The following is a 25,149-nucleotide window of genomic DNA, read 5'->3' as shown; positions in this document are numbered from 1 at the left end:
GTTGTGTATACTATTCACTTGTTTTATGGACAGAGCAGGTGTTAAAATCAGTAAATGTGAATGTGCATTGGTGACATGCATCCTATCAAATTCAATAGGAATGTTCCAGGCATATTGGGCCGTCATTGGATGGGAAGATGCTGATTGACAGCTACTCAAATTACAGGGCAGTAGCTGTGGCCTCAATGGCAGGTGCCACACCAGCAGGTTTCATCAAGACCTTGCCAAAAGATGTTGACCACACTGGTCATGGGTTACAGAGGCAGTAACCTGGGAAGTAAACCGACCTTCCTGGCAAAAGTGATCTACCCAGTCCAGGGACACTTCAAGGGCAGAAACGTTTAATCTATTTTCATGTTCCAGAAAACCCCACGGGCTAGGAGGCTAATACTAGACATTTATTTATTCATAGAAATCAAAGGAAAGCAAAGCATTTTTGGCACACTAACGCAGAGGACATTGGTCCTTGACAATGGTGTGTGACTTGAAGACCAGATATCGCAGGGGAAGGTGAAAATATAAACCAGGGACAAGGAGAGGGCAGAATAACATAGGAAGGGGATGGTGGAGGAAGTGCAAATTAAGGATGGAGTGGTGATGGAAAGGTCCTGTAGGGTTGTCTGTGAGTGTAGGGATAGAGGGAAGAGGCTGATAAGTAACGTAGAGTGCTAGGAAACAGGTTATTCAGAAAGGAGTAGGGCTTTGGGGTTGGATTTGAATAATGGTAGAGTTGGAGTAGTACGGAGAGGAAGAGCATTACAGAATGAGGGAGAAAGCGGAAACGAGAGGGTGCACAGGGGGCCGCGAGTAGTGCCAAGGAGATGAGCCGAGGATCAATGTAATGAGCGAAGGGGGGAGTAGGAAGCGAGATGAGCAGGTGGGTAGTGTGGTGAAAGTGCATGGATAGTTTTAAAGATGATTAGGAGTGTATACTGTATCCAGTGATAAGGTTGCAGTAAAATGGCTGCGAGGTGGCGACATTTCCCAACAAATGCACCCTCCAGACAATCAAACACTTCCCCCAAACATTCTAGGATTGGAGGTAATAATATATAATTATACCCCTCCTAGAATACTTGGGGGGGGGGGGGGAAAGAATTTCAGAGGTCAGGAAAAAGTCACCTACCTGGCGACATTCACATGGAACCGTTTATACTTGGCTCTTTGTTTCATAGGTAGCTGTCCAATCTAGAGGCTACATAGAAGTAAAGTGAGAAAGATTGAAAAGTGGTTGGTCCTCGAAGTTGAGGACTTTGTCCAAAGGTGAAATAGCATAGTTGGGAAGGCCATAGAGGTGATTGGCACAGTAGACTGAGACGAAGATGATGTGGGGGTAATGCCTAATATGTCTGGTTATTCCCATTGCACAGAGTCCTTCTCTTCCTCGTTGGTCTTTACAAGCCTCCCCAACAGGAGGGCCGTGACACATGTGGAGTAGGTATCTCATAGGTTGGTGGGTATTGGGTAAACTCCTCTTAGGTTAACGGAAAGGAGGGGGGCATCTCACCCAATTGTGGTGGCTTTGGTAAGTGTTCCTGAGGTGAGGTTGGAATCCTTATATACTTGTCTGTGACCAGGAAGACTAGCACTAGGAGCAGTGAAGATTACCTTACGCAATTGGGCCATTCCTATAAAGCTCCAGCCCCATACATGCGTAGGTGGACACCCCGTTAGTATGGAGCTAGGAGGACTGTAAGCTAGGACGCTGGGGTGGACACCCCGTTAGTATGGAGAGATGAGGACTATAAGCTAGGACACTGGGGTGGACACCCCGTTAGTATGGAGCTAGGAGGACTGTAAGCTAGGACGCTGGGGTGGACACCCCGTTAGTATGGAGAGATGAGGACTATAAGCTAGGATGCTGGGGTGGACACCCCGTTAGTATGGAGAGATGAGGACTATAAGCTAGGACGCTGGGGTGGACACCCCGTTAGTATGGAGAGATGAGGACTATAAGCTAGGATGCTGGGGTGGACACCCCGTTAGTATGGAGAGATGAGGACTATAAGCTAGGACGTGTGGGTGGACACCCCGTTAGTATGGAGCTATGAGGACTATAAGCTAGGACGCTGGGGTGGACACACCGTTAGTATGGAGAGATGAGGACTATAAGCTAGGACGCGTGGGTGGACACCCCGTTAGTATGGAGAGATGAGGACTATAAGCTAGGACGCTGGGGTGGACACCCCGTTAGTATGGAGCTATGAGGACTATAAGCTTGGACGCTGGGGTGGACACCCGTTAGTATGGAGAGATGAGGACTATAAGCTAGCATGCTGGGGTGGACACCCCGTTAGTATGGAGAGATGAGGACTATGGGGTGGACACCCCGTTAGTATGGAGAGATGAGGACTATAAGCTAGGACGCTGGGGTGGACACCCCGTTAGTATGGAGAGATGAGGACTATAAGCTAGGATGCTGGGGTGGACACCCCGTTAGTATGGAGAGATGAGGACTATAAGCTAGGACGTGTGGGTGGACACCCCGTTAGTATGGAGCTATGAGGACTATAAGCTAGGACGCTGGGGTGGACACCCCGTTAGTATGGAGAGATGAGGACTATAAGCTAGGACGCTGGGGTGGACACCTCGTTAGTATGGAGCTATGAGGACTATAAGCTAGGATGCATGGGGTGGACACCCCGTTAGTATGGAGCTATGAGGACTATAAGCTAGGATGCATGGGGTGGACACCCTGTTAGTATGGAGAGATGAGGACTATAAGCTAGGATGCTGGGTGGACACCCCGTTAGTATGGAGAGATGAGGACTATAAGCTAGGATGCTGGGTGGACACCCCGTTAGTATGGAGAGATGAGGACTATAAGCTAGGATGCTGGGGTGGACACCCCGTTAGTATGGAGAGATGAGGACTATGGGGTGGACACCCCGTTAGTATGGAGAGATGAGGACTATAAGCTAGGATGCTGGGGTGGACACCCCGTTAGTATGGAGAGATGAGGACTATAAGCTAGGACGTGTGGATGGACACCCCGTTAGTATGGAGAGATGAGGACTATAAGCTAGGACGCTGGGGTGGACACCCCGTTAGTATGGAGAGATGAGGACTATAAGCTAGCATGCTGGGGTGGACCCCCGTTAGTATGGAGAGATGAGGACTATAAGCTAGCATGCTGGGGTGGACACCCCGTTAGTATGGAGAGATGAGGACTATAAGCTAGGACGCTGGGGTGGACACCCCGTTAGTATGGAGAGATGAGGACTATAAGCTAGGACGCTGGGGTGGACACCCCGTTAGTATGGAGAGATGAGGACTATAAGCTAGGACGCTGGGGTGGACACCCCGTTAGTATGGAGAGATGAGGACTATAAGCTAGGACGCTGGGGTGGACACCCCGTTAGTATGGAGAGATGAGGACTATAAGCTAGGACGCTGGGGTGGACACCCCGTTAGTATGGAGAGATGAGGACTATAAGCTAGCATGCTGGGGTGGACACCCCGTTAGTATGGAGAGATGAGGACTATAAGCTAGGATGCTGGGGTGGACACCCCGTTAGTATGGAGAGATGAGGACTATAAGCTAGGATGCTGGGGTGGACACCCGTTAGTATGGAGAGATGAGGACTATAAGCTAGGCATTTTACTATTGTGCTCAGCTATAATGGATTTGGTTTTTCTTCTTGGAAGTTGACTTTGTGAATTGTATGCATTTATGATTTATGTAGAGCAGTATGTTGATTTTATTTAACAAAGAACATTTTCCTACAAAACAATAAGAGTTCATAACAAACGCTCAGTGGTCTGTATGATGAATAGCTTGTGGTGACTGCACACACACCCTGAATTTTTGTGTTGTAGTTTGGATTGTCTAGCAGCACCCTATGTCCGCATTGTCTTCTCAGATGTTCAATCTAGTCCCAAATTCCAGGTTCTCACAAATGTCTTTGAGAGGAACAATACATTAAAAGTTGCATTCAATGGCCTTTCAATTTGTATTCTCCAGCTTCGTTGGAATGGAAGACTCTAATGCCCGACTCGCTGGAAGACCAGAAGAATGCCCCACGAGCAAGAGCTGGCCATTGCAGTGTTAACATTGGCACGCGTCTTTACATCTGGAGTGGAAGAGATGGCTACAAAAAAGCTTCCAGTGGCCAAGTCTGCTGTAAAGACCTTTGGTATCTTGATACTGGTAGGTTGACTCCTCTTGGATCAATAACTCCTGTGACGATGCATGTGCTTGAAGGCTCACATGTCGTATCCCAATATGGGAAGGGGTTGGAGGCACTAATATCTAGCAAACAGTACTGGGAAAACTGCTACTAGACTAGGGCAGAAGGCATGTGGATCATAATCTGCCCCGTGGACAGATTGAGAGGCCGCCCTAGTCTGGGGATCAGGTAAAGACACCAATGTCTAGCCAGACTCCTATCAAGGTAGCGTGACTGAGCAGTATGGCTTACCATTAGAGTGTGTGGGTAGTGAAGGGCCCAGAGCACTCTTAGGAATTCAAGTTAGGGTGAATGTATACACATACAGTAGAATTAGGCTTTGAACAAGCACTATCAATTAAAAACACAGTTAAGAATGTTAGCATGTTAAATATCATATAAAAGCTCAATATTTCTGCATACTTATCTCACTCAAAACACTCACACAACCATCTCTCGCACAACAACCCGCACGCACTTCACAACACCGCAACAACACATACGGCGCACCAACAGCACACGAGGACTGACAACGATCCGATACTCGCACCAAAGCTCAGCATCCGGTGTGTATACCGAGTTGAAGCTGCCAACAGAACACCACTACTCTCACTATCCTACTCCATCTTCACCTTACTAACCCATCCCACCTTCTCATTTGCAGATCCGCCAGAGCGCCTGGGGACCAACTCCGTTGGTGACGGTGCGCGGTACAAATACCTTTTAACATTTAAGTAAACTGAAATCTACACAGTTGACACAAGTCCACCCACATTGAGGTGCTCCGGCTACAGAGCACCAGCACGCAATGTTACATCCGTTTGATAAAACACTGTATATATATATATTTTTTTTATAACATATTTTATTTGCATTTAATCATGTAGACAATATGCGACTTTTGGCAAATAGAAGTTAGCAATATGTCTAACTGTTGCGTACAATGACATTTAACATGATAAACACTGTAATATAGTAAAGGAAGTGCAGAACGCAAAGGTAAAGAATGAACCTGAGTAGTCATTCAAACACAATACACAGGCATAGAAAAGGAATGCCTTGTACTTAGTCTATTGCTTGCTAAAGTAGGTGGAGCCTAGTACCCCAAGATTAACCCTTGACGGAGAGCTAGAGGGCTTTTAAGAAGGCTTAAATGTTGGCAAAGCCCAACACGCAAGTGTCTCTTGTAGTGAACAACAAAGCAAGGGAGGGTCTTAGGAGGTCCTCTCTCAATCTCACAACTTGGAGGGAGGCCCGAGGGGATCCATCCATGGCCAGAAATGATCACGCCCAGGTAAAGAGAGGTAGGTTTAGTACTTTGCACCCGTTAAAGCGTACGGACAGGTGGGGGGGGAACAGTTAATTTACCACTGTTCTCCGACTGTCAGAAATATCTTCTCAATACACTGGGCCCAGTTACTTTGTGTCTTGGGTTTGCTGGTGCAGAGGTCACTTTCGGCATCAGGATTTAAGGTCTGGCTAGTTAGCGCTTCTGCGCACTCGTGAGATGGTTCTTGGCAATGGACAGCTGGGCAACCCTGACACGATGAAGAAAGGACCACCACAATAGTGGCCAGCTCTGTGGATCTGGAGGACACAATGCAGACTGGAGACGGTGATGAACATCTCAATCAGGTGGCGACGATGACCCTTGTGGCAGAGACAAAGTAGCTAGCCCTGCAAGGCCCCTCTTGGTGCTGGAAAGCTGCAACTGCAGAGTAAGTTCCCAATTCCGAATTATAGATGGTGACCGCAGCAGGGCTTCCCAAGCTGGAGCTGGTCAGTCCAGAAGATGGTCCTATTACATTTCTGAATGCTTCCCAGGGCAGGATCCTCAAGCCGCAGTCGGGACTGGTTGTTTCCACTGCAACAGAGGCTGGAGCCCTGATGAAGACCTTCAGGAGATGAAACAAAGTAGCAGGGCTTCGCCGGGACAGTTGCTGAAAGCAATGCTGATTGGCTGCAGCGCACGAGCCACGGGTCTTCAGTAGAATGTTCGACTTTGAAGAGGTCTTGGCTGTAGTGTTGAGATTAAGTATTGCAGACCCAGGGTTATGGATATAATGGAGGAGTTTGGGGGGCAGAGGTTTGAGCTGGGACACGTCTGATTGCCCAGTGTGGAGGTTGAGGCGGGAATGAGGCTATTCCTAAGCAATGTCCCTTGTAGATGGTACATATTTGGTATGGAGCTATGCTCAGAAGGTGAGGGGCAATTTCTTCCGAAGAACCTTGACATAGACTCCAAGATGACGTGCTGTCCGTCTATTGAAGCACAGAGGTGGAGATTGAAACATCAGAATGTGATGGTGGGCTTGGTAAGGCCATTTCTATGGGACAGAAAGACCCATCAGTTTTCAATGGGGAAAGCTTTCTCGTCCTGTGTGGTAGAGTAGAATCTGGTTGCCGGATGTTCCCAATTATTGGGCCTTGCAGCTTGTAGTGGTGAGTGCATGACTTAACTGGGCTAAGCATGCCCTCTAATTGGCAGGATTCCACCTCTGCAGGAGGAAAGATAAAACAGGTGAGTAAATGGTTATGTTCTTGTCCTAGCCACACACGCAGTGACTTCAGTCAGGTAAGTAAAAGCACTTATTTGAATGAACTCTGCATTGTTAGGTTATAAGTCAGTTCAAGAATGTAAAGGGCAGGTCTTAATAAGCAAACAAAAGGACTGCTTAAGCAGTACCCCTGTGGCTGGGAGCCCTATGGGTGACCCAGAACCATATGCCATAAGTGAATGAAAATGTAGCAATAACAGGGGAACTTCAGCAGACATTCTGCTGACCACTGAACATAGATCTGATCCAAAAATTAAAAGTTGAACAAAACATGTATGGGGTTGTGGTGGGCCGAAGGTAAGACCCTGACAACTCGACGTGTTTAGCACATGTTTTATTAGAAAAAGAAAGTCCCTCAACTAGCACCATTACTACATTGGGGTTCCCTATCTACGAAAGGAAATGCCAAAGCTGCTTGTCTGGACCTCTTACATAACACAATACTGTTCTTTGTCCAAACCTAAACTTCCTAACTGACCATGCCACTCAGAATTCATCTCTACCACTTTTTGTTTTTCTTTTCTGACTTAGTTAGTTGTTGGGTAGTGCTTGCCCCCCCTCCCACTAAATGTATTCTGAAATGCCCTTCTCAGCTTACCAGGCTTTTCTCTCACAGTTCCAACACAAATCTAAAAAAGTCTTGTACAAAGGTGAAATTACTCCTCTTGTCTGGTTTCCCTTCATCGTCTTTATAATCCACAGAATATTAACTGAGACTTTAGGCATTACTCACGACAATTCTCACAATTTGTTTGATTCAAATGAGCAGGGTGGGTTACTGGGCCCTTCCGTACACTGTTGACTATCTTTACAAGGGCCCTCCCCCATTGTTTTATTAGGTTTTGTAGTCTTGAGGGCAATTTTGTTAGCCCCTTTGGATCTCCCCTCCGGAAATGTTAACCTTCTCCTTTGGGATAATTTCTGGTGGTGTCCAGTGCACCTATGAGTTTGGCTTCAGCTTCCCAGTGCTGATTAAAGTTATTTGGCTTTTCTAAAATAGTGTGGATTATTTGGTCAACTTAGACCTTTGTGTCTCTACACATACCGCTTTTGGACCAACTAGCATGTTCGGCTGCACCCTTCTAATTGGGCACCTCGGACCCCTGTATCTCAGCCCTCTATCTCTTGCGGGTGCACTAGCCTGTTCGCTTAGACCCCTCCTGGGTCTTCTCCTCTGCTCTAAATGACTTGCACCCACTTCTTGGTTATACCCTTCTAGCTCTCCCCCTTGGGGTATTTCTCGTGTTCTGCTTTCTAGGGGTTCCTTTAGTCGTGGGGGATATGGAATCCCCTTCCTCGGTTCTTCTCCTCTGATTAGTTTGACTCACACCCACTTGAATATTCCCTTCTGGCTCACCCCCTTGGGGTATTTCTCATTTTCTGCTTTCTAGGGGTTCCTTTAGTCGTGAGGGATATGGGATCCCCTTCCTCTGGTCTTCTCCTCTGCTCTGAATGACTCTCACCCACTTCTGGAGTATACCCTTCTGGCTCACCCCCTTGGGGGTTTTCTCGTGTGCTGTTTTCTAGAGGTGCCTATAGTCGTGGGGTATATAGGATCCCCTTCCTCGAGTCTTCTCCTCTTATTAGTTTGACTAACGCCCACTTCTTGAGTATACCCTTCTAGTTCTCCCCCTTTTTTCTCGTGTTCTGCATTCTAGGGGTTCCTTTAGTCGTGACGATATGCTCTGAATGACTCGCACCCACTTCTGGAGTATACCCTTCTTGCTCACCCCCTTGGGGGTTTTCTCGTGTGCTGTTTTCTAGAGGTGCCTATAGTCGTGGGGTATATAGGATCCCCTTCCTCGAGTCTTCTCCTCTGATTAGTTTGACTAACGCCCACTTCTTGAGTATACCCTTCTAGTTCTCCCCCTTTTTTCTCGTGTTCTGCTTTCTAGGGGTTCCTTTAGTCGTGACGATATGCTCTGAATGACTCGCACCCACTTCTGGAGTATACCCCTCTGGCTCACCCCCTTGGGGGATTTCTCGTGTGCTGTTTTCTAGAGATGCCTATAGTCGTGAGGGATATTGTTCTACCTTCTCTAGGACTCAGTTTGGCTTCTTCACTAGTTACAGGATTCTGACCTTCCCACGGCTCGTCGTCGAGTTCAAACGCCTTCCTTCTTTTCTGGCTCTCACCCCCCCCGTATCTGCTGGTGTGTTCTCTTCTGGGATGGTGATCTTCTCTTCTAGGAGGGGCGGTCTCTCCGTCGGCGGTCGTCTCCTCGTCTGCATGCTGATTTTGTGCTTCTACCAGTGGGTGGCTGTTCCCCGTATATGCCAGCCTTCCACCATGTCGGTGGTGGAGTGACTCTTGGATAGAGAGCTGGGATCATTGTCATGATGCCTACCCCCAAGGAGCCAGACCGGGCCCAGCAACCCCAGAGGCAGACATCATGTTCCCGAGGGAAGTCCCAGCGGCCCCAGGTAGGGGCCCTTTGGACTCAGTCCTGGCACCTTTGGTGCCAGGCTCATGTTGGACAACAGTTCCTGGCGGCATAGGCGCCAGGCTCATAAAGGATGACTTTGTGTGAAGAAGTGCTTTGTGAACTTACCTGATGCAGACCGTGCTGCAACATCCACGCCACCTAGAGGCCTGAATGGGACTATTTTACCTATGGGACTACTTTACCACATGGGGGTGGCGGGAGGAAGAATACATACCTTAGAGGAAGAATACATACCTGGAACTACTTTGAAGGCTATTTAAGCCACGCCCAAGCAGCAACTCACGCTTCGCGTTGTTCTGCACCTAGCAGCTGGACGCTCACCGTGTCTGCTCCTGCATCCGGACTCCAGCCACGCCCGACAGCATCCTGGAACACCTGTAAAGGGAGAAGAGAACAGGAGAAAGAAGAGACATTACCTGCTTAATCCGCATTCCGGAGTCATCTCGCCGACGATCCTAAAGGGAAGACATTCATTTTTAAAAGCACATCGCATTGCTCGCTGCAGCGCCGCATTCCACTCACCTTTACTAGGCGCCTTCTTGCCCATCAGCGACCATCTGGATCATCCGCCGCATTTCAGCGCCTAAAGGAGAAAAAGACAAGAACAAAGGTGAGCTAGGGAAGAGAATAAGAAAGGCTTAATTTCCACCATAAGACTTACCTGTTGGGTCAATCCCTCTTCACCTCGGGTCGGCACCGTTTCTTCGGCTTTTCCGCACCCCGGCCCCTAAGGGGAAAAAGACATTAGCATTAGTGAGCGAATGCAAGGACATTAGCGGAACGCTCATCAAAGACTTACCTGATATTTATTGGGACATCTCTTCACACTTCGGGTCGGCGCCGTATCTTCGACATTTCCGAACCCCGGCCCCTAAGGGGAAAAAGACACAAGCATTAGTGCATTAATGCAAGAACACAAGAGGAACCACTCATCAAAAACTCACCAGAGTTTTCCTTCGACGGTTCCATTTCCTAACTCGGAATCTTCATTCAGCACCTGAAATAGAGAAAACGGACAATGGTTATTTAAAGCTTGAACTTTCAACAGAATTCTTATGGTAACTTACCGTAAAACTCAAGCAAACTTGAACTCTCACCAATCCGAGATCCAGTGAAGTAACTGGATAACAACGCGCCCCTGCATCAGAAGCAGGATGGAGAGCTCGTCCTTTCAGACCCTAAGGTGAGACTTCACAGGGAATCGCAGAAGGGTTTCGTGGAGGGTGAGAAGGGAAGTGGAAGACCTACGCATTATCCCGCAGATTGTTAATACTCCCTTTTCACACACAGAAGAATATTTCTACGAGCCAGACAAGCCAGATTTGGGGGTCCGTTCCATTCCATCTTCCGAGTCCTGCGCATCACCCTAGAAGAGGCCACAGCAATCCAAATCAGGCCAGCGCCTCCGTGGGAGTCAGGTGAGCGTTACAATCATTGCTCCTCAGGCGATCCTGGGCTCTGCAGCATTGCATGGACTCTTCGCCCCCCATGTGTGGGCTGTGGTCTTGCCTCCAGGCAGCGTATGCTCCACATGGCAGCTGCGGCATCCGCTCTGTGCATCTTTCCTCCAGCAGATTGGATTGACTCTTCTCTCCGTCCAGGTAAGGGCATAATTCCTTATATGCAGTGTGGGCGACCTAGTCCTTATATGCTAGGTGAGAGTCCCATGGGTCCTCGGATTTCCACTTCCGGTGAGTGGCTGGGGCATGGGGGTGAGGGGGGTCAACATACACACCAAGCATGGGCAAAGGCCTTACTGAGTCAACATTTTCTTTTATTCCCACATATGGCCTCTTCTGTTGTTCTTTTCTCTTCTTCGGTCTCCCCGCTTCCCATCTTGCCTCCTCAAATCCCTTTACCACTCTGCCATCCGTACCCTCTGTCTTCTCTCTCCCCTTGACTCCATCTCCAACTCACCCTTACCTAGGCTGGCTTCCTTTCCACTCCCAACTTAAATTTCACTTCCTTTGTCTTGTCTTTAAATCTCTTCATGACCTTGCCTCTCCATGCCTCTCCTCTCTCCTCTCATTCTACACCCCCTCTCGCTCCCTTCGTTCTGCTGATCTCTTCTTACTTTCTGTGCCCTCACCCCTTTGTGCCTCTTCTCGTTTCCGCTCCTTTCAGCTCATTGCCCCTTTACACTGGAACTCCCTACCTCTTTCTATCCGCTCCATCCCCACCTATTCCTCCTTCCACTCCTCCTTGAAATCACTCCTTCATTCCCCTTTCTGACACCTTATCCCCCTTTCTCTCTCCCTCTAGTATCCCTGTCATAGTTCTCTTTATCTTCCCCGTCCTTCCTAAGATCTCCTCTCTTCCTACCGCTCACTTTACTCCCTACTCTCTCTCTCTCCCTTCCCCACCCCCTCCACTCCTCTTCCTTCTCATATGCAAATTGTTCTACATACTGTTTTTCTGGTTTGATTTGTGTATATTATTATTGCTTCTACTGTTCCATGTTTGATGTATTCTTGTTGCTAAACTGTAAAGCACTTTGGATTAAAGTGCTATATAAAAACAATAAATGCAAATATGCTGAGAAACAATGTGGTTGTTGGGTTTAAGGTAGAGTTTACAATCGTAAGAGATTAGGAGGAGTTGTCCACTAAGGGGGAGTCACTGCCAGTAATATCCCGCTTGCCGAAACCCATAGGGATGGTTTTGCATAGCTGGCTTACTTCACAGGGGGTAACTCCCGTGGGGAGAAGGGCCAAATTCCACCTATTCGTCACAGGACCCTAAAATCCCCAAAATGGGAAATCTGTCTTGACACTAAAATGATAATTTTAGCGTCAGAAGAGGCACTTAAATGATTGGGCAATAACTGCAGAGATTCCGAGGGTTGCTGAGGGCGGGCTTTTTTACCCCACACCAGAGACCTTTTAAAGTGATTTACTTGGTTACAAAGTTCCTGTTGCCAAATGTACCTCCTTGCTAGTTGCACAAAAAAGTACCTGTAAATCAGACTACTCTTGTAATACCCTTTAATTTAGCACAATATATTGCTGCACTGTATGTGGCCCTTCTGCGAGGTGTGGCTTCTCTGCATGGCCACTGCGATCCGGGGTGAGTGGCAACTCTAAAGGAACCCAAAGCTTGACGAGATCAGGCGGCTTGATGTGCAGCGGACACAGCTGTTGGAAGAGCACTGGGGCACGGTACTCAGGACGGATTATTCTTTTTGCTGCTTTCCCTCCTTGGATATCTATGGAACCCACCCATCGTTTTGCTAGTTTGGCCAGTTCAGGATTTGAAGCACTGATGAAGGCGTTCATGAGATGAAAGGAGCAAGCCGTGGCTATTCTGGACAAAGTAGCAGTATGCATGTTGTGGTGGCTGGCACTGTTTGGTCGCAGTCTGCATCCTAGCGAAAGTGCCTGTTGCTGGGCAGATGTGGTAGTCGGAGGCTGTCTGTAATTGGACAGCACCTGCCACTTTGAATGGTTCCGATCCTTACTATTGGGGGGGGCTCTGAGCTACTCCTGCTTGAATGTAGGATATAAGGAAGACTTCTAATGCCATTCTTCAGATTGTTGTTGGAGCCAACACCATTTAGAAGAGTAGCAACTTTGTTGGGTATGTTTTTCTTAAATCCAAATGGGATTGGACTTTATAAGACTTATTCCTTGGTTTTAGAGCCCCAACTTCTAATATAGGCCTGTACTACCCACGTTTGGTAGAGTGGCAGAGCAGCCAGGCTTATCTAAGGAGGGAGAATGTGAGCTGTAAATGAGTACACAGAAGTCATAACATACATAAAAGCAAAGAAACACTTAACATACTTGTAGTTATATCAAAAATAGTGATTTATGTTATATATACACAAAGCAAGTATAAACTAAAGTAATATCGTATCAATTAGCAACATCAGACATACATCAGGATAATAAGGAAAGATAAAGCAGGTGAGTAAATGGTTATGTTCTTGTCCTAGCCACACACACAGTGACTTCAGTCAGGTAAGTAAAAGCACTTATTTGAATGAACTCTGCATTGTTAGGTTATAAGTCAGTTCAAGAATGTAAAGGGCAACAATCGCATGTAAGCAACACTGTAGCAACTCTTACACGCTTTAGGCAGTCTTTAGCCTAACAAGAAAGGAAGTTCTTCCGTTTAGGTTTTTGGAGGTAAACCAGCAAGGCCAAAGCCAAGAGGGTTAGAAGATTTACTGTAAGGGAACCAGCAATGCCAAAGTCAAAAGGAATGCAACCGTTGTGGTGCAAATCCTCTTAGCATAGGTATTTGACAAGTTAGTTGTTCTTTGTAAAAGTACAGGAGCTTAGGAGAAGCCTTCTTGCAGAGGCACAAGCTGTTAAGCCTGGGCGATTGGAAATGGGTGAACACCCAAACAGTAGGAACAGTTCTCCAAAAGCAAAGGAGTTACACAAATGGCTCAAGATAAGTATACCCTGAGCCCCGCAGTACCTTGAGAGTGAAGAAGATGCAGCTGGGTGCTTCCTGGATGCACGGCTGCAAACCCGATCTCCTAGTCCTTGCGCGTGGTGATAGAAGGGGGGGGACCGTGAATGGGCTCCTGCTGCAGCAGTCATGAGAGGGAGTCGCCAGGAAAGAATTCTTCTTACTCCCGTGTCGGTTCGTGGATTTGGCATCTTTTTCTCAGCACCAGGAACGAATGATTGCCGCCTGTTGGAATCTTCTTTTCTTCTCAGTCCTGCAATCTGGTGAGAGGACTCTGTGGAGAGGATTTGTGCTTCTGGACATCTACACTGATGCCACGAGATTCGTCAATGGCAAGGCAATGCACTTCAAGGTGGCCAAGGTACTGCAGGTATTGGGATTCTGCAACCCTGGACAGTCGCAGGATGTCGAGGGATGGCTCAAATTGAAGACTATCTTGAGGCCGGTTATGTCTGCCTGCTCTGAGGAAGGTGCAGCTTTCCTGTCTATTCAAAAACAGGGTCAGGACAGCAGCGGTACTTCAGCAGTGCTTCTTTGGGTACTGGAGGTGCTGCAGGGGCCTCTGGTCGTCTTCTTTGGAACTTTAGTTCCAGTGGTCGACTTAGCCTACTGCCCCAAAAGCTTTGCCTTTTAAGCAGGAACCCATTAATTGGGTCCTATAGACCTGTCAATCACCTGGGGGGCTGTCCTTGCAGGACAGCCAGCCGCCCAATTCAAACTGGTTCCAGCCAGTCATACCTTCCGACAAAGGCCAGAGAGGTTTCGGGCTCCTCCTTCACTTCCTGCATCACGAGACGCACCGGAGCCATGGCTGACTTCACAAAGGGATCCTACCAAAGGCAAAACTCTGAGGACCCACCCCCACCTGGAATGGTAGCAGGGCCAAGAAGGACATACAAACATAAAATGGTTATAAAAGAAGCCATTTGGGAAGCTGCAGCTGGGAAAACCGCCTGCGAGTAACTAATATAACAATGGTAGATGTATCCACTGCCACCAGCCCTTTAGGTTTGTCTGTTACTGTAACTATAAAGGTTACAGGAGCAGTTGTGACCAAGAGTTTTCCTCTCCCTACAGGCTTCCTTTAAGTTACTGGAAGGACTTTGCTTGCTTTGTTCTATAATTTTTGTAACATGTGCACTTACAGGGTAGCTTTGCTAACACTTGTTCTGCCTTCTTAAGACTTGTAACTCCCCACAAAGGGCTACCTCAGGGACTTGTGACTTGGGGCACGAGGTCCCATCTCCTTTGCAGGGAAGGACTTTTTACGTGATTGGGCCTTATTTTTAAAAGGCAGTTTTAGTGTTTTACTGTTTTCTAATAAATTGCAGAATTCGGACTGGCTTATTAATGCTGACCTGTATCTCTTTACTGGCTTTACTGCATTAGTTTGCTAGAGTTCCTAATGGTCTTAAAAGTAAAATGTTAGTGCTCTTTAGCAAGAGCCACACCCTGGGGAATGTATACACGTTGATAATGTGTTTAGAAGTTCTATTTACCTATAACTTTAATTGCAGAGACTTTGTCATTCTGCTAACATGAATGAAGACTGCTCTGTGTGTGTTTAACTGAACAAACCCTCCCCACGCTCTCCTAGGTCTAAGCGTTACTGCGCAGTCACATTACCTTAATAGTTTGGTGAGACATTAGTGTCTTTCACTGTTCACCGTCTCAATTTGGCCAGAGGGTTGATTCAGAAAACCCATCTCAACATACATCAGCCGCATAAAGTCATCCCATCGCCCCCGGCCAAAAAATCCCTCGGTACTGGTCACATGTCATTGCTAATGTATACACCAGTAATTAGAGGGGCAGCCTTGTCTGGCACCCCTCCAGAAGGAGGAAAGATATCTGGCCATTGACCCTCACGGGCATCTGTGGTTTGGCGTACAGCAGTCCGATCCACCCGATATCATCCCCAAACCCCATTGTCTTGAGTACCGCCTTTAGATGCTCCCAACTAATCCAGTCAATTCTCCACCGGCGCTATTGCGTCCTCTGCTGGCCGGATTCCCAAAGGGTAGTTGTATCCTCCTCCCTGCCCACACACCAGCGGCACCTCTGGATGCCGGATGCAACTGCAGTTGAGTTAGGCAAGGACTGTTCAGCCAGGATCCAATGACTCTGCCCCTCCTCTCTCTCCTTCATGCCACCACCTCTCCTTGTCCAGCCGCTGCCTTGCGTCACTGTCTAGGCAGTTCAGGATGTTTGCACGCTGCTCGCTCCTGTAGCTTTTTCTTTTATTTTTTTTTTTGCAACCAAATTGTTCTCATTAAAAAAAAATACATGAGTTGTCATTCTAGTACCTCAATAGTTGACATCAATGAAAGCAAGGAAAGAAAAGAAAAAACCCATACAGATAAGAGTACATATAACTCAAAAAATGCCAAAGATTGCAACGCGTAAATAATATAATTAAAAGACATATATACACTCAACTCCCAATCATAACAATCACCGAAACCGGATGTCACATGGTCACTCTGCTCTTGGAATACTAGAGGAAACTTGCATTTATTCACCCATCCCTCAACTGACTTAGAAAACTATCATATGTCTGCAAGAGACCTGGATCAGTGAAACGCCAGCCTGCAATGGATTTCTTACATTCCTCAACCCTGCAATAGTCAAAAAACAAGGAAGACCAGCATCAGGCCTTCTCACCCTAATTAAAATAAACCCTCAATGGATAGTATTGACCAGCGAAAACATCAATCCCTGGATCCAATTAACAATAATAAGGACGATGGAGAACCAGACTAAAAAAAACGATGAAACAAGAATTGCAATACTAAACCTCTATTGGAACCCGGCAGGAAGAACAACCGAAGCATTCATTGACGGAGTATTCAAAACAATTGACAACCTGGTCGGAATTCACTACAATCTAGAAATAATACTCTGTGGGGATCTCAACATTAACTTATTCACACTGAATGTTTGTTTATTTATTGTGTGCGCCGGACCCAGAGGTAGCAGGGCGCATGAGACAAGGAGATTTACAGCTTGGTTACAGAAGTTACAAGTTTACAGAACATGGAAAAAACAGATTTTCTTGGCTCCACAGGGTGAGACAAGTACAAGTACAGACGATACGCAGCCAAGCAGTCAACATATAGCTAGCGTTTACATAATAGCAGGTCAGTCTATATCAGGTACAGTACATGTGGTATGTACGTGGGGAGAGTGCGGGTTACATAGCATTCTCGGTGAGCCATTTTATTGTGTTCTTTCTGAATTTGTTGAACGTTTGCTCAGATCTAAGTGCATGAGGTAGGGAGTTCCACAATTGAGCTGCCTTGACTGGGAAGCTAGATCCTCCAATAGTGGGTAGTTTAAATCTGGGTACTAGAAGGCAGTTGGGGCAGTTTGTGAGTCTAGTAGGATTTTTTTCTAGTAAATCGTTCTGTTAGGTAGTGGGGAGCTTTGTTATTTAAGCATTTGTGGATGCCCGAACCCAAGCTGAACTTTCACCAAAAGCAACCAGATGGATGAATGACATTTTTACCCGAGACCTCATATTGCTAAACCATGCTAGGAACAACTCCACCTCGTACATCCCAACATGGGCTAGAGGATCATCAACTGCAATTATTGATTACATATTTCTCTCACAAACCTTGCACGAATCGGTCAAGTCAGCCCAAACGATAGTCTCTGACAAAAGTGACTATAATCAACTAACAGTGCATTCACATTTCACCACCAAACAAGATCCAATTTTGACAGTATGTGCTGTAGAACTTGATGGAACATCAAGACTCTACCCACAAAACTCCTTGCTTCAACCAGGAGAGACATCGAAAAACTGAATTATGATTGGATTCTGCTGCCATTTCGACAAACAGTCAAAAACCGACCACAAAAACCCACCGTCACACATACAACCAGGAAATAGCCGAAAAGAAAAAATGCCTGGCAAAATCGATTCGACAGTCCAAGAAAACAAGAACGGCAGAAAACATCCTACAGATCACAAAACTGAAACAATCATATAACAACTGGAAAAAATCTCAACAAACAATCCTCCTGCAAACAGATGCAGAAACCATAATGAAGACATATAATTCAAACAACACAAGAGAGCTCTGGAACCTCCTTAACGTCAACTCCCAAAAACGCGGCGCTGCTGCTGGCGAAGCGACGCGTGCTGAAATAATGTCCTTTCCAGGCTCGGAGATGTGCTGGGTCCGGAATCAGGTAAGTAATCAAATAATGTCTGTGATCTAACCTCTTCTTTCTTTTCCTTTTGTCTAGGAGCTCCGGATTCGAGGCGGGCGTGGCAGAAGACTGGATGCTGACTTGCAGACATGGTGAGCGTTACGCTGCTGGATGCAGAATAACACAAAGCATGAGCTGCTGTTCAGGCGTGGTTTAAATAGCCTGCAAAGTAGTCCCAGGTAAGAAGATCCCCAGAACCACACCGAGTAAAAAATAGTCCCTGTAATAACGTAGTCCCATCCAGGCCTCACGTTGGCTTGGACTCATTTGCAGCATGGTCTGCATAAGGTAAGTATGGCGCCAGGACTGAATCCAAACAGCCTTGGGCCGGGGCTGTTGGGGTTTTAATGAGTATCTGGATGCCTGCTCCCGGGGCTGATGGACTCGATCCGGATGCCCGGGGGTAGGCATCATGACACAAACCATCAGGTCAATATTTTTAAGAATTTGTCTGAACATTTTACCAACAAACTCTCATCTTGCAATAACAAGGCAGATTGTCAGATCACAAAACTACTGTTGATTCTGCAAAACTGAATCAATACCGGAAACCATATTCCATCTGGTCATGGAATGTCAGTCCCTCGCTCCTCAACGCAAACAATTTGACGCCTACTTCGATCTCTCATCCCAAGAAATGAATACAGAAGAAGGATGGGCTGCCATACTCTGTGGGGAAAAAAACCAAATACATATACACAATTTCTCTGTTCCTCTCCAGTATCCTTGAACTCAATGCAAAAAGCGCCTGAATGATATCCTAAGACTCATTTTTTTTTTCTTTCATCTCTTTTCTCAACTCTTCTATCACAGCGAATTCAAATCACACTGATGGAAAAGTTTGTAACCGAACTAAAACATCAAAAAAAAAAAAAGAAATATATATATATTTCTGAGGCTTGTGGAATCTGCTTAGATCACATGCTGTGCATAGGCCGACATCTAGTGGAAGCTGCGGAGTATTAGTTTGTTTTTCGAAACTCGAAAATGGGCGTCGACCCAGGGCGTGCCAGTAATACTATCCCTAGTGTGACGTCCCCTGTACCCATGATCCCTCACGCGTCTCGGACCCTCGGATTGTTTTTTTCTGCCATACTGGTCGGAAGCATTTCGCAGAGTTCCTGGCACTAAGCCATAATTTTGCAAAATATTGATAATTTTACCCCTTCGCCACCCCAACGTCGAGATACCGAATTTCTACACTCGACGCCGGAACGGAGAGGATTTCGACGGTCGACTGCATGACGACTTTGGGCCTCGAGGCTTCCGTCTCGGCCCGGGCCTGGGACGCTGGCCAAGGCCCTGCAAGTAGGGAGAGTGGGGGGGTGTTCATACTCTACACTCTTGTAATATAAAGACACACTTATATATTCCTACACTTACCAGCCCGCTGCCACAAGGTGCGTATGGAGGGTACCCCTTTCCAATTCTGCCCCAAGTGCAATCGTAAATACCCTTGGGTCGACAGGCACACCACGTGCAACCTCTGCTTGCCGAGGGACCACCCCGAGGCAAATTGCAGAGCCTGTAGTAGGTTTAAGTCTAAAACACTTAAGGACCGTTCAATCAAGCGTTGGGCTCACCACGCCAGGCGTCAAGAGGCCATGCCAGCGGAGGGCGCCTTCAGCGACGGCAGCAACGCCGTACTTTCGGACGGTGAGGGCTTTATGGCGTCGAAAAACAGCCGAGCGCAAGTCCCCGACCTCGGAAGGTCGACCGGCAGGCCGGCTATGGGGAACACACCCGGCGACACGAGCACTTACCATGACACCTTCACAAAACACACAAAGTCCAACCGAGACTCGACGCGCACGTCGAGTTCTCGGAAAGAGGCACGTAGAGAATGGTCCGAATCGGCGTCCTCTGGGCGCTCTCGATCTAGATTGCCACACGACGCCAGGCAAGCATCCACTATTGCCAAGAGTGCCTCGCTCCCTAAGGTCACGGAAGCTCTATTGTCGGGAGACGAAGCCGATTTCCACCCTCAGGCCGCACTCCAAGAGTCGGCTCCAGCAGACCGAATTACTACAGATCCCGAAACCCTACCTCCACGCTTGAAGGATAGGGTCAAGACCCCCGAACCTCGACGCCAGGCGTCGAAAAGCTCAGAGGGCCCTAAAACACACGGGAAACACTCCTCCAGCCACGGGGAGGGAGGGAAACAGCAAAGGAAGCAGTTTCTACCCACTTCCAAGCCAGTAGAACACTCCACTCCTCAAAAACAGAAAGACAAGTCCACATCTTCTAATAACGCCAAAACCCCTGCACAGGCTACCAAGTCTAGTCAGGATAAATTTGGAAAACTCCCAGAAAGGGTCATTCCCAGTTCCAGAGAATGGACCAGTGTTGACATAGATAGGGTAATGTCAAGAATGTAATCTTTGGCAGATTTTTATGCAAAAAACCCAGAACACTTTCTTGCTTATACTCCCGACGGGTCAGCACCCTCTGGCTCTAAGGATCCTATAACTCCAAGTGCAAGGTCCCACTTTGAGACACCAACAGGGTCTTCAGACCCCTCTACGCCCAGCCCTACTCTCATTACCAGGGAGAGGCATCCTTTGTTGAAGATCCAGATTTGGGCATGGTGGAGGAACAAACTGGGACAGGCTACTATGGGGATGATGATGAGGATCAAGATGAGGAGGAGGAAGACCCCTACAGGGTAGACTCCCCAGTAGAAAAAGAGGCCCCCATTACCGACTCCCCTGTCGACAACCAGCCACTCCTGAATGAAGTGCATTCTCGAGCAGCCGAACATTTCCACATCGACACCCAGGGTGCCCAGGAGGAAAGGGACTTCGCAGAAGAGTTAGTGGTGGAGAGGAGGCCTGTTGCTCAGGCCATCCCTATCCTAAAATCTATTCAAAGAAGAATAGACCCGTCACTCCTCAATCCTAACCTCACCAGAGCAGTGAAACCTAGGATTGAAAAACCTTTCAAGGCGGCCCAATCAGACCCACTATATATAAGAGGGCATCTGAAGCCGGACTCTCTGGTTGTTACTAACACCGTAAGAGGGCTGGAACACCCTTATCGTCCGAGGCTCCTCCCGACAAGGAGAGCAAAAGACTGTACGGGTTAGGCAGGAAAGTGGCCTCCACTTCCGCCTACCAGGCAAGGATTGCCAACTCCACCACCCTGTTGGCCAGCTGCAACTGCCATCAGTGAGAAGAGGTCGCGGCAGTCATAGACTCCGCACCAGAACCCTTAAAGAGCCAACTGGCACGAGTTTCAGCGGAGGGAAGAGCCTTGTCAGGTTGCATTTTAAAGGCAACCTTTGATGCCGCGGATAACGCAGGCAGATTAATAGCAGAAGGAACTGTTATTAAGAGACACGCTTGGCTACGCCAGTCTGGTTTCAAGGCCGAAACACAAGCATCACTATTGGACAAACCGGTGGAGCCGGATCTGTTTGGTAAAGCGGTCGAGGATGCACTAAAGAATGCTAAGGACGAGTATGAAACACTCAAATCCCTAGGCCAGCTAACCACTAAACCCCCTAATCAGAGAGGGAATGGCAATTTTCGTCGCCCACGTGGCCAAAATTCCCAAAGAGGTTCTAACTATTCCCAGAGGCAGGGTACACAGTGGAACAATAATAACCAGGAGTCTTCCCAGGGTTACGGCAGTGGGAATAAGAGTGGACTTGGTAGATGCGGCCCCAATAAAATAGGCAGGAACGCCTCCACCGAAACAGTGACGCTCCGTTCAGGGTCCCTTCTCACGCAACCCCAGTAGGGGGACGCATTTCCAACTTCACCCAAGCTTGGGAAGGGATCACATCAGACAGCTTGGTGCTGTCAACAGTATCCGAGGGGTACTGTATAGAACTACTAGAGCGTCCCCGAGACCATCCTCCACGACAAATAATACATTCTTTGGAACACCAGAAGATCCTCCTAGAAGAGATCGTCAATCTGCTAGCAAAGGACGCGATAGAACTCGTCCCGGGACACCAGGTAAACAAGGGTATTTATTCAACTTACTTCCTTGTGCCAAAAAAAGATTTGACAATGCGCCCAGTATTGGACTTACGGCCTGCCAACGAGTATGTCAAACCCCAAAAGTTTTGCATGACAACTCTCCAAGAGGTAATCCCCCTCCTAAAAAAGGGGGTTTACATGGCAACATTGGACATGAAAGATGCCTATTTTCATATTTCCATGTTCCCAGCGCACAGAAAATACTTGCGCTTCAAGGTGGACAGTCGGCACTACCAGTTCAAGGTACTGCCCTTCGGGATAGCTTCGGCCCCAAGGGTATTCACCAAGGTACTGGCGGTGGCGGCAGCACACCTACGCAGGGAGGCAATCCCGGTGTACCCTTACCTGGACGACTGGCTCATCACGGGGGAAACCCCAGTAATTTGCAGAACAAACATGCAAAGGACTATCGACCTCCTCTTCGAATTGGGCTTCTCAATAAACGAGAAAAAGTCAAGTCTAGTGCCAAGCACATCCAAACAATTCTTAGGAGCTATCCTAGACACTCAAGAGGGGTTGACCTTTCCTTCAGAGGAAAGAATTCGGAATATACTGTTGCAAATACCGCAATACCAGTCCGGTCGCCAGATAACGGTACGCAAAGAAATGCGTTTGCTGGGCATGATGGCGTCATATATTTACCTGGTCCCCCACGCGCGCCTGTGCATGCGTCCCATGCAGGAATGGTTGGCGAAACAGTGGTCTCAGGCAAGTGGTCAGTGGGACTATCTAGTGGTCGTTTCGCCAACACTGGTACAAAGCCTTCACTGGTGGACAAGAGAGAATCTGTCCAAGGGGAAACCCTTTTACGATCCCGAGATACAGGCGGTAGTCACAACCGATGCATGCCTGACGGGGTGGGGAGCTCACCATCTCCACCACACAGCTCAGGGTCTCTGGTCTCACGCAGTGGCCAAGAATCACATCAACCTTCTAGAGCTTCTGGCAGTATTCAGAGCGCTTCAAGCGTTCGAGCCCTACCTGCTGAATCTGTCACTGCAAATCCGGACGGACAGCACTACAACCATGTTCTACCTGAACAAACAAGGAGGGACTCGCTCGCCAAATCTGTCCAAGCTTGCCCAGAAAATCTGGATATGGGCACTCAGACGGAACATCTTCCTGTCATCACAACATGTTCCAGGGGATCTCAATTCCCTAGCGGATGCTCTGAGCAGAGACCCCCTCGCAGAGGAACACAAGTGGTGTCTACACAGAGAAGTCGTAGAAGACATCTTCTCTCAGTGGGGTTTCCCCACTATAGACCTATTCGCCACAAGCAAAAACAGACAATGCCCACCAGGATTCGCATCCAGGTTCCCCCAACCAGATTCCCAGGGGAACGCCCTGTGGATGAACTGGTCAGGGATGTTTGCGTACGCTTTTCCACCAACTCCTCTAATCAGGAAGGTGGTCAACAAGATGAACAGAGAATCGATGACGCTCGTCCTGGTTGCTCCCATGTGGGCAAGACAACCATGGTTCCCACACCTACGCAGACTGGCGGTGTACGAACCCATCAGACTTCCGAGCTGGTACAACCTATTGTCCCAGCACCAAGGTCAAACAGTGCACCCTCAACCCAACTCAATGAACCTGGCAGCATGGCTCCTGAGGTCATAGAGTTTGGACATCTCAAATTACCACAGAGGTGTATGGACATCCTAAAAGAGGCTAGGAAGCCCAACACGAGGCACTGCTACTTTGACAAATGGAAGAGATTCGTAATCTGGTGCCAGAGTAAGCAAATCAACCCAGTTGATTGCACTCCTTCCACTATTGTTACTTACATGCTCCACCTGCTGGATGCGGGGCTGGTTTTTAACTCACTGAAGGTACACCTGGCAGCCCTGTCAGCATACGCCACTTCCCATAACAAGGTGTCGTGGTGGAAAGTACCAGTAGTTAAGGCCTTCATGGAAGGAGTAAAGAGACTTCACCCTCCTATTTCTAACCCACCACCAGGATGGGACCTGAACATGGTGCTATCTAAACTCATGGGCCCCCCATTCGAGCCCATGCATAAGACGAGTCTCAAATACCTGAGCTATAAGACTGCCTTCTTAGTAGCCATTACATCCATAAGAAGGGTCAGTGAAATTCAGGCTCTGTCAGTGCAGGATCCTTTCTTTACTATTCACAAGGATAAGCTGGTTTTACGGACACACCCTAGGTCCTCACCTAAGTTTATTTCCAAATTCCATGTAAACCAGTCCATCGAGCTTCCGGCTTTCTTCCAAAACCCACAAAGCTCGGCTGAGGTTAAACTACACACCCTAGATGTGCGTAGGGCGGTCCTCTACTCTGTAAACAAAACCAGACCGCTAAGGAAAACAGATCAGCTGTTTGCCTCCGTAGCTACAGGCAGAGAGGGAGATCGCGTCTCTAAAGGTGCCATCTCTAAGTGGATTGTTAACTGTATCCAGCTGTTACTCTTTCTGAAAAAACTCTGCCTTTTACACCAAGGGCCCACTCGACAAGAGGCATTGGGGCCACTCTGGCTTTCATTGCAAATGTTCCCCTTGACACCATTTGCAAAGCAGCTACTTGGCGCTCTATTCACACTTTTACTCAGCACTACTGCATTGACACCCATTCCAAGACAGATACTCAAGTGGGACAAGCGGTTCTAAGACATGTATTTGCTCATGACCCTTCTCACATCCCACCTCCTTCTTCTAACATTGCTCGCTAATCTATGCACAGCATGTTATCTAAGCAGATTCCATAAGCCTCAGAAGGGATACATTACTCACCGTAATCGTATTTCTGATGCTTGTATCTTAGATTCACATGCAACCCACCTTTCCTCCCCTCTGAGAGAAGGCGCATGGATGCTTGTAGTCTTATCTATCTATCTGCTTGGATTATCTGTACTCGCGCTACTCCTCATGCTACCTCATGTCAGGAAAAATACAATCTGAGGGTCCTAGACGCGTGAGGGATCATGGGTACAGTGGACGTCACACTAGGGATGGTATTACTGGCACGCCCTGTGTCGACGCCCATTTTCGAGTTTTGAAAAACAAACTAATACTCTGCAGCTTCCACTAGATGTCGGCCTATGCACAGCATGTGAATCTGAGCAGATACAAGCATCAGAAATACGATTACGGTGAGTAATGTATCCCATATAAAATGTAGCCTTAGCTTAATTTCTTCAAGTTGTCCCTCTAATTCATCTTCTAAAATAGTCGTTTTTAAACCATATTTAAGAAGTCGTGCCAAAGTTTATCAAACAACTTTCCTTTTTTTGCATGTTCAACATAACTCTTTCAATATTGCAGATTGTGTACATTTCTGACATCCAAAAGTCTTTTTTGTTGGTGCCTCAGTCGATTTCCAGCTG

At 47.6% G+C, this 25,149-nt stretch overlaps 1 protein-coding gene across 1 annotated transcript in view; it reads left to right on the top strand.

The window, feature by feature from the left end:
* HCFC2 (host cell factor C2) overlaps window positions 1–25,149 on the top strand; it is a 389,963-nt gene that overhangs the window by 200,688 nt on the left and 164,126 nt on the right. The window contains exon 7 of the mRNA XM_069629914.1: window positions 3,965–4,150. Within this exon, the coding sequence (XP_069486015.1) occupies window positions 3,965–4,150 (186 nt within the window). The remainder of the gene's footprint in view (window positions 1–3,964; window positions 4,151–25,149) is intronic.

Source organism: Ambystoma mexicanum, chromosome 12, assembly GCF_040938575.1.
Source record: "Ambystoma mexicanum isolate Mex_15411 chromosome 12, UKY_AmexF1_1, whole genome shotgun sequence".
NCBI lineage: Eukaryota > Metazoa > Chordata > Amphibia > Caudata > Ambystomatidae > Ambystoma > Ambystoma mexicanum.
Note: the sequence above shows the minus strand (reverse complement) of the source record. Positions and strands in the feature narration are given on the sequence as shown.